This window comes from Pelodiscus sinensis, chromosome 1 (genome assembly GCF_052426305.1).
Source record: "Pelodiscus sinensis isolate ZL-2025 chromosome 1, ASM5242630v1, whole genome shotgun sequence".
Classification (NCBI taxonomy): domain Eukaryota; kingdom Metazoa; phylum Chordata; order Testudines; family Trionychidae; genus Pelodiscus; species Pelodiscus sinensis.
In genome coordinates, this window is record NC_143052.1 from 301,145,170 (window position 1) to 301,159,197 (window position 14,028).

Below are 14,028 nucleotides of genomic sequence, written 5' to 3' on the forward strand. Positions count from 1 at the left end.
CAAGACTGCTTAATCAATTGCATCTGGCCAAGAGCTTGTAAATATTTAAGATTTGGAGCTCACTCTCAAGCTTCATGCATTTATTACCTCGAGATTAGACTAATACAAAGCACTCCGTATTAAACTTCTCCTTAAAACTCAGTATGTGAGGCTGGTACAAATGCTTGTTGAGTAGTATAATGCCAATATTCCATGATCTACATTGGCTGCCTGCTGGCTTCCTGATAGAACTCAGGATGTTGTTTGTGACCTATAAAACCCTAAATGGTATGGGAGGGACCTACCAATCTGAGAAACCACTTCTTTTCTCTTGTGATACTACTGCAGTTCTTTGTAAGGAACAATAAAAGATGATGCATTAAAAAGTGATAAGGAAAAACTTCACCTGATTCTGGGAAAAGGGAGCATGGTAGCAAGATGGCATCATGGCACAGAACAACCTGACTTGGATAAGAAACTAAGTCTAATAACAAATGGACACAGGGTCAAACACCTAACATACTATGTAGCAATAACTTTGATCAGTTGCACCTGCTTCTGAAAAGCTATCTGTAAGGTTCGTCTTTTCTTGAACTTTGGCAACACTAATATAGCTTGTCACAACAATAAACTCACTAAATTGAATCCATTTGTGAGAGCTTCAACTTTGGAATTCTGAAACAGCCCATTCCACTACATTCAAGCCATGTGCAAAACTCTTATTGTCTGTGGGGGGAAGATGGCAGAGGGATAGTATGCCAGGGAGGGTGCAGTAATTTGACTGTGTTCTTGCTGTTTGCACATTGGATTGTTGGGGGAAGGAATATGCTATTTAATTTGTGTATGTTATATATTATGTACACATTTGTAAAAGTTGCACAGGTGCAGCCAAGTCACTATTTCACTTTATTACTTTATTTTAAAATGAAGAAATTATAGAAGAGCACATAATTTCCACTTTAGAGACAAACTATAGGGGACTGTCCATGCAGCAGCTGAAACTGTACTGACAGCTGTTTTCGAACACAGTTGATGCTTGCGTGATTTCCTTGATCAGTGAGGACAGGGATTTTATCAGAGAATAGTGGCAAGCAGACTGCTGCTATCTCTGATTACTTTTATATAACTAGAGGATTTATCTGGCATTGCTCAAGTCCTTAATTCAATTAATTTTCGTTTTTAGAAAAATAAAATTAAAATGTACATGCTTCATTTAAATAATTGCTCTCGAGCAGGGTTGGGGACGAGCAGTTCAATATGCAGGCTACCCCAGGGAGAGGACTACCCCAACTTGCTCTCATCACAGCAACATGGGGCCAGGTAAGAAGTACCTGTCCATGGCTGCTGTAGCTCCAGTGGGTACAGCCGGAGTAGGAGTGCGTGTTCCCTGCTGGTGCAGGTCTAGGTTTATGTGTCTCCTCCACTCCTCAGGGAGAATGAGAAATGCAGCAAACTCTGCATTTTCCCTTCACTCCCTGACAAAAGGGAACAGCCAGCAGTGTTCCCTTATAAATCGGAGGGGGTATGAAGCCCCCACTTAACGGCACCTGAAGGATGGGAGGCTTGAGCAAGGGCAGTCTTGGATGGGAGGGGGGAGGGGTGAATCACCAGCCAGTTTCTTTCATCAGCTTGGTGAGTCTGTCTCTTTTCTATATAGTTTTATGAGAAACAATCCTATTCCAGGCACATATCATTTCCCTGGCACAACCAAACACATACCTTGCTTTAAGTTATGATAAGAGGAAGCTATATACTGAGTTTGGTGGTCCTAGCTTTTACTGTTTAGGAGGAGTTCTTGAATGGACAGACAGACACACAGACTCACATGTTCTCTCAAATATATAGTGGATGTTCAGAGAAAAAAATCCTGTCCATATTGGTCAGTAAAACTATACATACAAGGAACCATTGTGTAATTAAAATGGCTACTATCATAATTTCAGATTTAAGAGACAGTCCTGCAATCTAATCTGTGTAGGAAGATTTTTATACTTGCATAAAGCCCAATGAGGCTTTGTGAAGATCAGAAAGCACAAGCAAGGCTATAGTTTGGATAGGGCCTCACCCTAGACAATGCAATCATATAATGAGTGCTCTGAGACAGTGATTCTTGGGGAGCTGAGAGACTTTGCTTGCCTGCTCATTTGCAGAGACAGTATTAAAAACAACCATGCCCCCATCAGAAATAGGAGAATGGTGTCCCCTAGAATCCTGAAGACCAACAAAGACATGAAATTACAATACAAAATTAGGTTGATTTTATTTAATTCTACTTTGAGCAACCGATTTAACAAATGTTATTTTGCATGTCCCTAGTAGGTGGCTTTGGTTGACGGAACACATCCTCACTGTCAGAGGTTGCATAGACTCAAGAAGTGATGCACTGTGGGTAACTATCCCACAGTCCCTATAGATTAGAATTCTGAGTTAGGGTCCTAATGCCTCATGGGATGAAAACATTGTTATGGGTGGTTAGGAGTGCACGTTGTCAGCCTCCCATGTCAGTAGCTCAGAACCACCCTTATCACATGGTATGCTTGTTTAAGCTCCTTTATTTTCATACCGCATTGCTGTTTGTCCCTGGTGTAGCCCTTATCCACCATGCCCTGTGTAATTTTGGTATAGATATTAGCATTTCTTTTTCTAATTTGGAGCTCTGCCTTCCTTTCCTCCCCTAGCCCATCAGATCTACACTCTCCTGAATTCTCCATGCTGGAGGTGTCTGTGACTTTGGGAATACATGTCCAGCTGTGCTAGTAAGCTCTCCATACTGCTCCAACTGGAAATTAAAATTCAAAAGTTCAGCTCACCTGGCTGAACAGCATCGAAGTTCAAAGTGCTCACCAGAGTGTTCACGATGGAGAACTCCAGATCGTCACTGGAGACCAATAATTACAGTCGGCCTGAATTACAGTACAGACGTCTTAATTTATCTTAATTCAAAGAATGAATGTTGCCGTAGGCTTTATTCAGCTACTTCAGGTGGAGTACAGGGGTCGATTTTAAAAGTTCTCTCAGTTGATGGGAGGGACTGGGCAGCATAGACATGCCCATTCCAAGTTTGGCCTAATGCTGAATGTGTTGACTCAACTTATAGTGTAGACCAGCCTCAGCACTGCAACCCTGATAATAAGTCCACAGGAGTCAACTAGTCAGTTGGAAGGCAGGTACAGCAAGAAATTCTGCTGCCATGTTAGGAGTTAGGGAATCCAACTTCCCCAGACATCAGTCTACTAGGGAGCTCAGTATCCAAAATGGGTGAATAAGAACACACATTTTTATGCACTGGGTGGAGGAGAAAGGCATGGTAAGAGGAGCACTTCAAAGTTATGCTTGGGAGTTCAATCATATATAACTTTGATAGGACATTTTGAATGATGTGAAAGTAAATTGACTAAAATGCAGAAATGTCCCAAACCAGGATGTTTCTGAAATTGTTGCTTTTGATATTTTCAAGGTAGGAGATTATACAGCAGAAGTATAGTGTGTGTCTGGGTGGGGAGGGGGAAAGGGGGGGAGGGAGAGAGAGCGGAGGTTATGCCTGCATTTAAATTAAACTCATATGCAAAAGTGATTTCCTTCTTTACATGTTGATTTAAGGACCAACATTTGAATATACAGCAGCCACAGACTGAAAATCTGGCTCATTAAAAACTCCGTGTTTACAACCACAGGACTAAGATGGCTATATATCCCTACAATAAAATAAAGAGCCAGTGAAAACTCTGGAAGACTGGTATAAGGAATGAATGAAGTGATGTAACCTGGTCAGAGTGATGAAAGGGAAAATCAAAAGGTGTCCTATACAATCCTTTGAAAATGGTTAAGAGAAAGCCATATACATTGGCACAACCCACCAGAAGACCTATATAGTTGAAACCTAGGAAAGAAAATTCAATTGCACATTTTGGGCACAAGAGAGTCTACTAATACTGAATACATTTACAATGAATTTCCCTGTCCAAATTCAGTTTACAACTACAGCCAGTCCCCGACTTACGCGGATCTGACTTATGTCGGATCCGCACTTACGAAGGGGGCTTTCTCGCCCCGGAGGTCGAGGTGGCGGATTGCTGCCTGCGAGCTCCGGGGCGAGAAAGCCCCATTCGTAAGCTGCTACCGGTGCCCCTGGTCTGCTGGAGACGGTCCCCAGCAGACCACAGGCACCGGGAGCGAAGCCGCAGCAGCGGCGGGTTCCCGCGCTTCTGAGGCTTTGCCAGAGCAAAGCCTCAGAGGCGCGGCACCCTGCTGCCGCTGCGGCTCTGCTCCCTGTGTCCCTGGTCTGCGGGGGGGGGGGGGGTGCAGCTATTGTGCCCCTCCCCCCAGCAGACCAGGCTTTTGTTGTGGACCCTGGGGCAGAGCAGTTGGGGCGCTGCCGATTGGTCCTGCAGCGCCGCTCTGGGCACTACTGGACCAACCCGGCAGCACCCCAGCTGCTCTGCCCCAGGTCCTGATTCAGCAGCTGCTGGTCAGTTTCAGCAGTGGCTGAATCAGGACGCCTGGGGCAGAGCAGCTGGGGTGCTGCTGGGTTGGTCCAGTAGCGCCAAGGAGCGAGGAGCGGTGCTACTGGAGCAACCCAGCGGCACCCCAGCTGCTCTGCCCCAGGCTTCCCCGAGTCAGCCGCTGCTGAAACTGACCAGCGCTGACTACAGGAAGCCCGAGGCAGAGTTGCTCTGCCCCAGGCTTCCTGGAATCAGCCACTGATCAGTTTCAGCAGCAGCTGACTTGGGGACGCTTGGGGTTCTTAAGTTGAATCTGTATGTAAGTCAGAACTGGCGGTCAGTTTCAGCAGCGGCTGAATCTGGACGCCAGTTCCGACTTACATACAGATTCAACTTAAGAACAAACCTACAGTCCCTATCTTGTACGTAACCCGGGGACTGCCTGTATATAAAAGACAGATTCAGTAAAAATCCTATTCAGGTTCTCCATTACCAACACTTTTTTTTTTTAATGAGACTTAAGAACAGAAGAACAGCCATACTGGGTCAGACCAAAGGTCCATCCAGCCCAGTATCCTTTCTGACTGACAGTGGCCAATACCAGATGCCCCAGAGGGGGATCACAACAGATAATCCTCACGTGATCCCTCCCCCTGTCAATCACTTCCAGAGAAACAGAGGCTAGGAACAACATTGCTATCTATCCTGGCTAATAGCCATTGATGGACCTAACCTCCAGAGAAACAGAGGCTAGGGACAACATTCCTATATATCCTGGCTAATAGCCATTGATGGACCTAACCTCCACGAGTCTATCTAGGTCTTTTCTGAACCCTGTTAAATTTCTAGCCTTCACCGCTTCCTCTGGCAAGGAGTTCCACAGGTTGACTGTGTTCTGAGTAAAGAAAAACTTTCTTTTGTATGTTTTAAACTTGCTGCCTATAAATTTCATTTGGTGACCCCTAGTTCTTTTATTGTGGGAATAAGTAAATAACTTTTCCTTATTTACTTTTTCCATACCAGTCATGATTTTATAGACCTCTAGCATATCCCCCCCCCCCTTAGCCTCCTCTTTTCTAAGCTAAAAAGTCCAAGTCTTTTTAATCTCTCTTCATATGGGACCCGTTCCAAGCCCATAATAACTTTTGTTGATCTTTTCTGAACCTTTTCCAATGCCAATATATCTTTTTTTGAGATGAGGCAACCACATCTGTATGCAGTATTCAAAATGTGGGCGTACCATGGCTTTAGATAGATATTTTCTGTCTTATTCTCCATTCCTTTTTTAATGACTCCTAACATTCTATTTGCTTTTTTGACTACCACTGCACACTGAGACTATGTTTAAACTACCCCCCTGTCAGCATAGGGATGTAAATTAGACATATTGAAAGTGCAAATGAAGCCGGGATTTAAATAACCCATGCTTTATTTGCATAATGGCAGCTGCTGCTTTTTTTTTGAAACTGAGCTTTTTGAAAAAACCCGGCAGTTTAGACGGGGCATTTTCAACAGTAATGCCTTGTTTTGAAAGATTCTGTAGTCCTCATTTACACACTTTTAAGTTGGGCCTCTATTATGGTGTTTTTGAAAAGTTTCCATGCAGCTTGCAGAAATTTTACTTTTGTCACTGTACCTTTTAATTTCTGTTTACCTAGCTTCCTCATTTTTGTGTGGTTCCCTTTTCTGAAATTAAATGCCACAGTGTTGGGCTGCTGAGGTGGATTTCCCACCACAGGGATGTTAAATTTTATTATATTATAGTCACTATTTCCAAGCGGTTCAGTTATATTTACCTATGGAACCACATCCCATTCTCCACCTAGGACTAAATCAAGAAGAGCTGCTCCAAGAAGCAGTCATTTAAGATATCAAGAAATTTTATCTCTGCCTCCTGTCCTGAGGTGACGTGTACCCAATTTCAACAATATGGGGATAGCTGAAATCTCCCACTATTATAGAGTCTTTTAATTTGATAGCTCTCTAATCTCCCTTTGCATTTCATAGTCACTATCACTGTCCTGATCAGCTGGTCGATAATCTATCCCTATGGCTATATTCTTATTATTGGAGCATGGAATTACTATCCATAGAGATTCTATGAAACATTTGGCTCATTTATGATTTTTACTTCATTTAATTCTACATTTTCTTTCACGTATCGGGCCACTCCCCCACCAGCACAACCTATTTTGTCCTTCTGATATATTTTGTACCCTGGTATGACTGTGTCCCACTGATTGTCCTCATTCCATCAAGCTTCTGTGATGCCTATTATATCAATATCCTCCTTTAAAACTAGGCACTCTAGTTTACCCATTTTACTATTTAGACTTCTAGCATTTGTGTATAAGCACTTTAATAATCTGTCACTATTTGTCTGCAATTTCTTGATGTGTTAGACTCTTTTTCTGTTGATTGTATCTCATCTGATGTGACCCATACTTCCATCCTCTCCTCCTGACTAGAACATAGAGCATATCTATTAACAGAACCTCCCCCAATAGATGTGTCTGTCCGATCCATGTGCTCCTCGGCACCTGTCGGCTTTTCCCCAGCCGTTAGTATAAAAACTTGTTAATGTTAACTTTGTGATCTTGCAGTTGTATCCCTGATGTGCAAGATCGGCATCCAAGACAGTTTTTACAACAGAATCTGGCCCTATGTAAGGCTCCTAAGAGCTTGTCAGAAACAAATGAAGCTCTTGTTATAATTTGTAATTGAAAATATCCCTCAAGGGCTAAATGTGACTGAAATGAGAGAAACATGAAATTTTTCATGGGCCACTAAATAGATGTTGGTAACTTTTGCTTGCTATCAAGCTTACCTGGATTTGAACAGATGATCTGGAAATGAAAAGTCCTTTACCTCATTAAGAATATTTTAAGCAATTCCCATTATCCAACCTATTTTTCATAGCTTAGGGCAGGAAGTCAATGCATCCACGATGGTATGTTTACACAGTGAATAAAAAACCTGTGGCTAGCCCATCCTGGCTGACTCTTACTGCCTGAGGGCTCAAGGCTGGGGCTGTTTCATTGTAGTACAGACTTCCAGGCTTGGGTTGCAGTCTGAGCTCTGGGACCATTTCACCTGGCAGGGTCCTATAGCCCAAGTTCCAGCCCACCCACAGATGTCAACACCAGAGTTAATTGCCCTGATATCTGTTGGAAGATTAGCACAGCAAAACATAATATGTCATGCAAATTCTTAGCACACATAGGGGATAAATGTGATTCAGAAAGTTCAGGAAACAACTAAGAGGCCATCCATTTTGGATCTGGTTTTGATCAATGTTGATTAATTAGTTGCTAATGTGAAGTCAGCTGGAAAGTTGGGAGGAAGTGATTATGATCTGATAGAATTCAAAATTCTTTGGATAGACAGACATGAGAACAACAAAACAAGGATTCTGGATTTCAGAAATACAGATTTGAATTGACTCAGAGGAATAGGACGCAATGTCCCATGGAAAAGCCAATTAGGATGAAAAGCAGTTGAAGAGGGTTGGCAGTTCTTAAAAGATGCAATACTAAAGCTCAACATCAAGTTAGTCTGATGTAGAGGAAAGTTAAGAAATGCCACAAGATGCCAATAATGCAGTAGAAGGAGCTTTTTAGCTATCTGAAACTCAAAAGAGATACATACAGGAAATGGAAGGAAGGGCATGTCACCAAAGTAGTAGATATAGGACATAGCATTTAGGGAGCATCTAGGGACATAATCTGGAAAGCTAAGGCAAAGAATGAGTTACAGCTGAAAAGAAATGTTAGAGACACCAAGAATGCATTCTTCAAGTGTCAGGCAAAAAAGATAGATTAAGAATGGTATGGGTCCTCTGCTCAATGAAGTAGGTGAGGTGATAATTGAAGATGGTAGGAAGGCAGGGTTGTCCAATGCCTACTTTGCTTCAGTCTTCTCACAAAAAATAACATGTAACTGGATGACTAGCAAAGTTATCATAGACAATAAAGGAGAAGGAATGTGGGATAAGCAAAGAACACATCAGAGAACTTCTGAACAATCTGAATGAATTCAAATCAGCTGGGCACGATGTTACTCACCGAAAGGTTCTGAAGGAATTAGCTGAGGAAATCTCAAAGCCATTGGCAAAACAATTACAAACTCATGATGACAGGAGAGGTTCCAGAAGACTGGAGAAGGCTAATGCGGTGTCCATCTTTATAAACAAAAAGCTGGAGAACTATAAACCAGTCAGCTTGACTTTGATACCTTGGAAGCTACTAAACAATGTGTAAAACATTTGATTTGTGAATATCTAGAGGATAAATGAGTGATCACTACCAGCCAACATGGATTTACTAAGAACAAGCCATCTAAACCAGTTTAATTTCCTTCTTTGGCAGGGTAATTGCTTAGATGGATAGGGGGAATCAATAGACATAACATACCTAGACTTCACAAGGCTTTTGATACAGTCCCACTTGATATTCTGATAAGTAAGCAGGAGAAATGGCGGCTCAGCAGAATTATCATCAAGTCAATATATAATTGGTTAAATAACCACTAAAAAGTAACTAGTAATGGAATGATAGTAGATTGGAGTGAGATCTGAAGTGGAGTTTCAAAGGGATCTGTTCTGGTTCTGCTGCTTAATCTCTTTATTAAGTACCTATATATAGGAATAGAAAGCATACTGATCAAGTTTACAGATGACACAAAGCTGGGGGAGAGTCGGAGGGGCTTCCAATACTTTGGAAGATAGAGCTAGAATTTAGAGGGATCTTGATGAATTGGAGACTGGGCTATAGACAACAAAAAGAAACTCATTAAAAACAAAAGTAAGGTGCTACCCTCAGGGTCGAAACACCAAATGCACATATAATGAAGAAAATCTGGCTTGGCAGCAGAACTGCTAAAAAGGATCCTAGAGCTGTACTGAATCATAACTTCAAACTCAGTTAGCAATGGGATGCTGTTGCTGAAAAAAACCAAGCTCTCAACCTAAAACTGCATGCAAGTGGCACATAGGAGGTGAATGTACCACTCTACTTGGCACAGTACTCAGATGAAGTACTGTGTCCAATTTTGGTCACCAATATATAGAAAGGATGTAGAGAAACTGGAAAGGATCCAGAGGTGAGACACAAAGATGATCAAAGGGATGGAATGCAAGCCATAGGCACAAAGGCTGAAGAAAGTGGGCATGTTTAATTCAGAAAAAGAAGAGATTAAGGAGGGACAGGATAGCAGCCTTCATAGACTTGAGAGACTGCTATTAAAAAGATGGAGAAAAGTAGTTCTCTTTTGCCATAAAGGGCAAGACAAGAGACACTGAGTTCAAATTACAGCATAGCAGATTTAGATTAAATCTCAGGAAAAAACTCACTAACTGTAAGAACAATAGGCCAATGGAACAGACTGCCTAGGGAAGTTGTGGAATCTCCTTCGCTGGTAGTTTTCAAAATAAGGCTAGATAGCTATCTGTCTTGGATGGTTTAGACACAACAATTCATGCATATTGGCAGAGAGTTAAGACTAAACAATTCTTGAAGTCCTTTCTAAACCTATGATTCATGTGTCACGGCCCCCCCACATTTTATGAAAATTGTTTTAGGAATATATATAACTCAAAGGCTACGTCTAGACTGCATGCCTCTGTTGGCAGACATCTGTAAATGAAGCACTTCGAAAGTGCAAATGAAGTGGGGATTTAAATATCCTGCACTTCATTTGCATAATCACATAATGGCGCTCTTTCGAAAAAGTGCCATTTTGAAATTGAAACCGCGGTCTAGATGCAGTTCTTTCGAAAACAGGGCGCTTTTTTGAAAGATCCTGTAAACCTCATTTTTTTACTGTAAATGGGGTTTACGGGATCTTTCAAAAAAGCACCCCGTTTTTGAAAGAGCTGCGTCTAGACCGCAGTTTCAATTTTAAAATAGTGCTTTTTCGAAAGAGCGCCATTACATTATTATGCAAATGAAACACGAGATATTTAAATCCCCGCTTCACTTGCGCTTTCAAAGTGCTTCATTTATATCCCTCTGCCGACAGTGGGATGTAGTTTAGATGTAGCCAAAGATGCTTTACGCAAAACAGGTCATGCAACATACAATTTTTAAAGTTACTATCTGCTGCATATCCTATTTTTGTGCATGTATCATTCTTGTATGTGAAGTTAGAAATATGAAGTGTAACTCTGTTAACTCTAAATGTGCTAATGAGGACCATTAGTGGAATGTAATGGCTCAGTACTCAAATCAATGACCTGTGAATGGTTTTATTTTTTCTCTAAACCCAAACTGTGATTGGTCCTAGAAAGACATGTGGCCATGCCACTTGGCACTGGAATCCATCCTGAATTTGTTACTTTTCCATGGGTATGAGGAGACTGAACAAAGGGTTCCTGCCTTGGGGGAAAGTCTAATTAAAGAATAGAAAGCAATCAGATCTTGATCTTCAAGCTGACTTTTGAAATTGCCTCCTCACCCTAAGTGGATACACATGGAGAAATGTGGAAACAGAGAACTGTATTGGAAATGTGAAGGAAAAGCAGTTGGGCTCAGGTCAGAAAAAGATCAATTCTGGCCTGAGATAAGAAAAACTGTTTAGGGTAAGATTTTGCATGACACAAGTTTCTTAGTGTATTAGAAGTAGCTGTTGTCTTTTGTTTATTTTAGCCTAGTAACTTACTTTGATCTGTCTGTTTTCACTTTCAGTCACTTAAATCCTACTTTACATACTCAATAAAAACACTTTTGTTTATAATCAAACCCAGTGTAAATACTTGTTACTCAGGCTAGGGGGTGGGAGATCAACCATAGTGCATTTCTCTCTTTCATTGATAAAGGGAGTGGACATATTTATGAGCACTGTCTGTGTAAATCTTTTACACAGAGTAAGACAGATTTGTTTGGGGGTTTGGTCTCTTGAGGCTTGGTTGCTTGGATGCTTTCAGCTATCTTATAATAGAGTCCTCCAAGAGCTGAACTGGTTTAGTGTCTGTTACTCGGGGAGGGGGGGGGGGTAACTCCAACTCTGTGCCTTGGATAGGAGAGACCAAAGCTTCTGGCCCAGCAGGACAGGGTGATGAGGAGCCCCAGACGGCAGGAAGGCTGGCTGAGTGGCTTGATCAGCACACCAGGAGACAACTCCAGTGGGATTTCTGTGATCTAACCTGTCATATCATGGGACACAAAATCTTTCCAAAGGTCACCAAGGCCAAATTCTGCCCTCAAATGTGTTCACACAGCTCTTATTGGAATTACTGAGAGTTGTGTACATGCAGCAGAGGTCTGAATATATTCCTAAAGTGTTAAACTTGTGTAATCATAGTTTATCTTGATTTTTTTAAATTAAAAAAGCTTGTAAGGACAATATTAATGATCAATTAAATACATATTCCACATCGGAAGTATAAATTTATCATGAAATAAAGTATATTTTTCACTATGAAAAAATAATTTACAGAGAGTAGAACAAATTATTAGTACATTTGCATATTTAGGCTCCTAAATTAAATTACAACATTAGAAGATGAAAAAGAAAAAAAAAACACTACTAAGGATACAGACAAGTTAGGGATTATCACTTAACTACAAATAGTTTGATTGCAATACTATTGATTCACAATTTATTATTAGAAACTGGATACAATGGACTGGGCTTAGTCATTAGTTTTCACAAACATGTGACTTGCCTCTTGAAGTGAACAGCCTGGGAAGGAAAGGAGCTAAAACTGAAATAGAAAATGATAAAATATTTAATATGTAAATAATAAGAAAATAAAAACAACAGTTTTGGTAATTTACTTACACCAAACAATCCTGTTAAAATACTGCTGCAATTGAAAATATTGAGACTAACCACAAATTTTCTTTTAATCCATCACAAAGAAATAAAAAAAGACTTGTGTGAGTAATGAAATCCACTACAACACTCATATTAAAAAAGAAAAATCTTCTGAATGAGATTCACTTTGAGGTTATGTCTAGACTATATTCCTCTATCGAAAGAGGAATGTAAATTAAGCAAATTGAAAGTGCAAATGAAGCATGGATTTCAATATCCCATGCTTCATTTGCATTTTCACGTCTAAAGGCTTTTTTGAAAAAGGATTTTTCAACAGTGAAAGCACAGTCTAGATGGGGCTCTTTCGAAAAAACACCCCTTTTTCGAAAGAACTCGTATGCCTCATTTTTTCAGGATTATGGGTTCTTTCAAAAAATGTTGGGTTTTTTTTTGAAAGAACCCTGTCTAGACTGCATTTTCACGTTTGAAAAACTCTTTTCGAAAAAGTGCTCAGACACAAATATGCAAATGAAGTACGGGATATTTAAATACGTGCTTCATTTGCACTTTCGATTTGCTTCATTTACATTCCTCTTTCAACAGAGGAATGTAGTCTAGATATAGCCTAAGTTATCCTCATTGTGACATGGAATACTAGGATTATCCAAAGACTAAAAAGATCCAGAATGCAATTATCTTTTAAAAATCCAATGTGTCAAATGTAATGTACAGAAATATGTTTTACAATGATTTGTGCAGCATGGTTAATAAAAAGCTATGAACGCAAATCTCTGGAATTAATAGTACTTATGGACCACTATTGTGAATGTATGCAAGATTGGGCCCATAGTGTGTTTCAAATTTTTTTAGGATTTTTTAGTTTTGTTTTAACTTTGCAAATTGAACTATTACAATATTTATATTTTTGTAGTGAAAGGTTTTCTAATAACTAATGCCTCTCTATATTCAAAGTTGCACTGTTTTAATAAAATGTGGTTTTTTTAAATGGATTGAGTTAATGTGTCCAAACCCTTGTGTGGGCACTCTTAATTCTATTTTTACTTGGTTTATATTGATTTAGTTTAACTTGATTCTTTAGTGAGTCAAACTAAATCAATATAAGCCAGGTTTAAATTGAATTCAGAGTTTCCATGTAGGGCTATAGACCCATTTAAGTAATTCATTTTTTAAACTGACTCCAAGTTAAACCAGTACATTTTTTAATACAGACAAACCTATGTGTGGGTCTTGTCTGAAAAGCAGAAGTAAAAGGCATTGTGGAGTCCTATATTTATTGTGTTTCAACAACTTCCAGTTCATTTTATGAATAAAAATGTTATTTTTAGTGGCAAACCCTCAAAACTGAACCTGAGAACTGAAAGTCAAGATGAGTTCACTACCAGTTCTAAAGGATTAACAGTCCCAGTCTGGTCCTTAATGGCACCTTGTACAAAACCATGATCTCCAATGACTGCTTCATGGAGTTAAACTCTTCAGGGAAGGGTTTGCCAGTTTTTGTTCAGTATCGAGCACAATAGAGTTCCAGGGTTGCCAAACAGTCCCTTATTGCAAGGGACATCCCTTATTTTTTCATTTCTGTAAAATATTGGGAGTGGTTGAGGATGGTAAAAAGCAGCAAGAAATATTCCTGGTGAATATAGGTGACTGCTACTTATTATTACTTCTACTACTATTACTACTCAACTACTACCACCATCATTGAGAAGAGTACTGAACCATGGGTACTAAGAAAATAGCCCCTAATTTTAAAAATACATTGGCAACCTAGTTCTCATCATGGTAAGTCTCAAATATTTATGTAATATGAATAAAACATAATAAGGGACTATTC

At 40.1% G+C, this 14,028-nt stretch overlaps 1 protein-coding gene across 16 annotated transcripts in view; it reads right to left on the bottom strand.

Annotated features, from left to right (window-relative positions):
* Nucleotides 1-14,028, bottom strand: part of NBEA (neurobeachin) — a 748,862-nt gene that overhangs the window by 248,592 nt on the left and 486,242 nt on the right. Inside the window, exon 41 of one of the 16 annotated variants that reach the window (XM_089775505.1) lies at nucleotides 12,085-12,123. The exons of the other annotated variants lie outside the window; for them this stretch is intronic. Coding sequence (XP_089631631.1) covers nucleotides 12,085-12,123 — 39 coding nt within the window. The remainder of the gene's footprint in view (nucleotides 1-12,084; nucleotides 12,124-14,028) is intronic. 16 annotated transcript variants of the gene reach the window in all.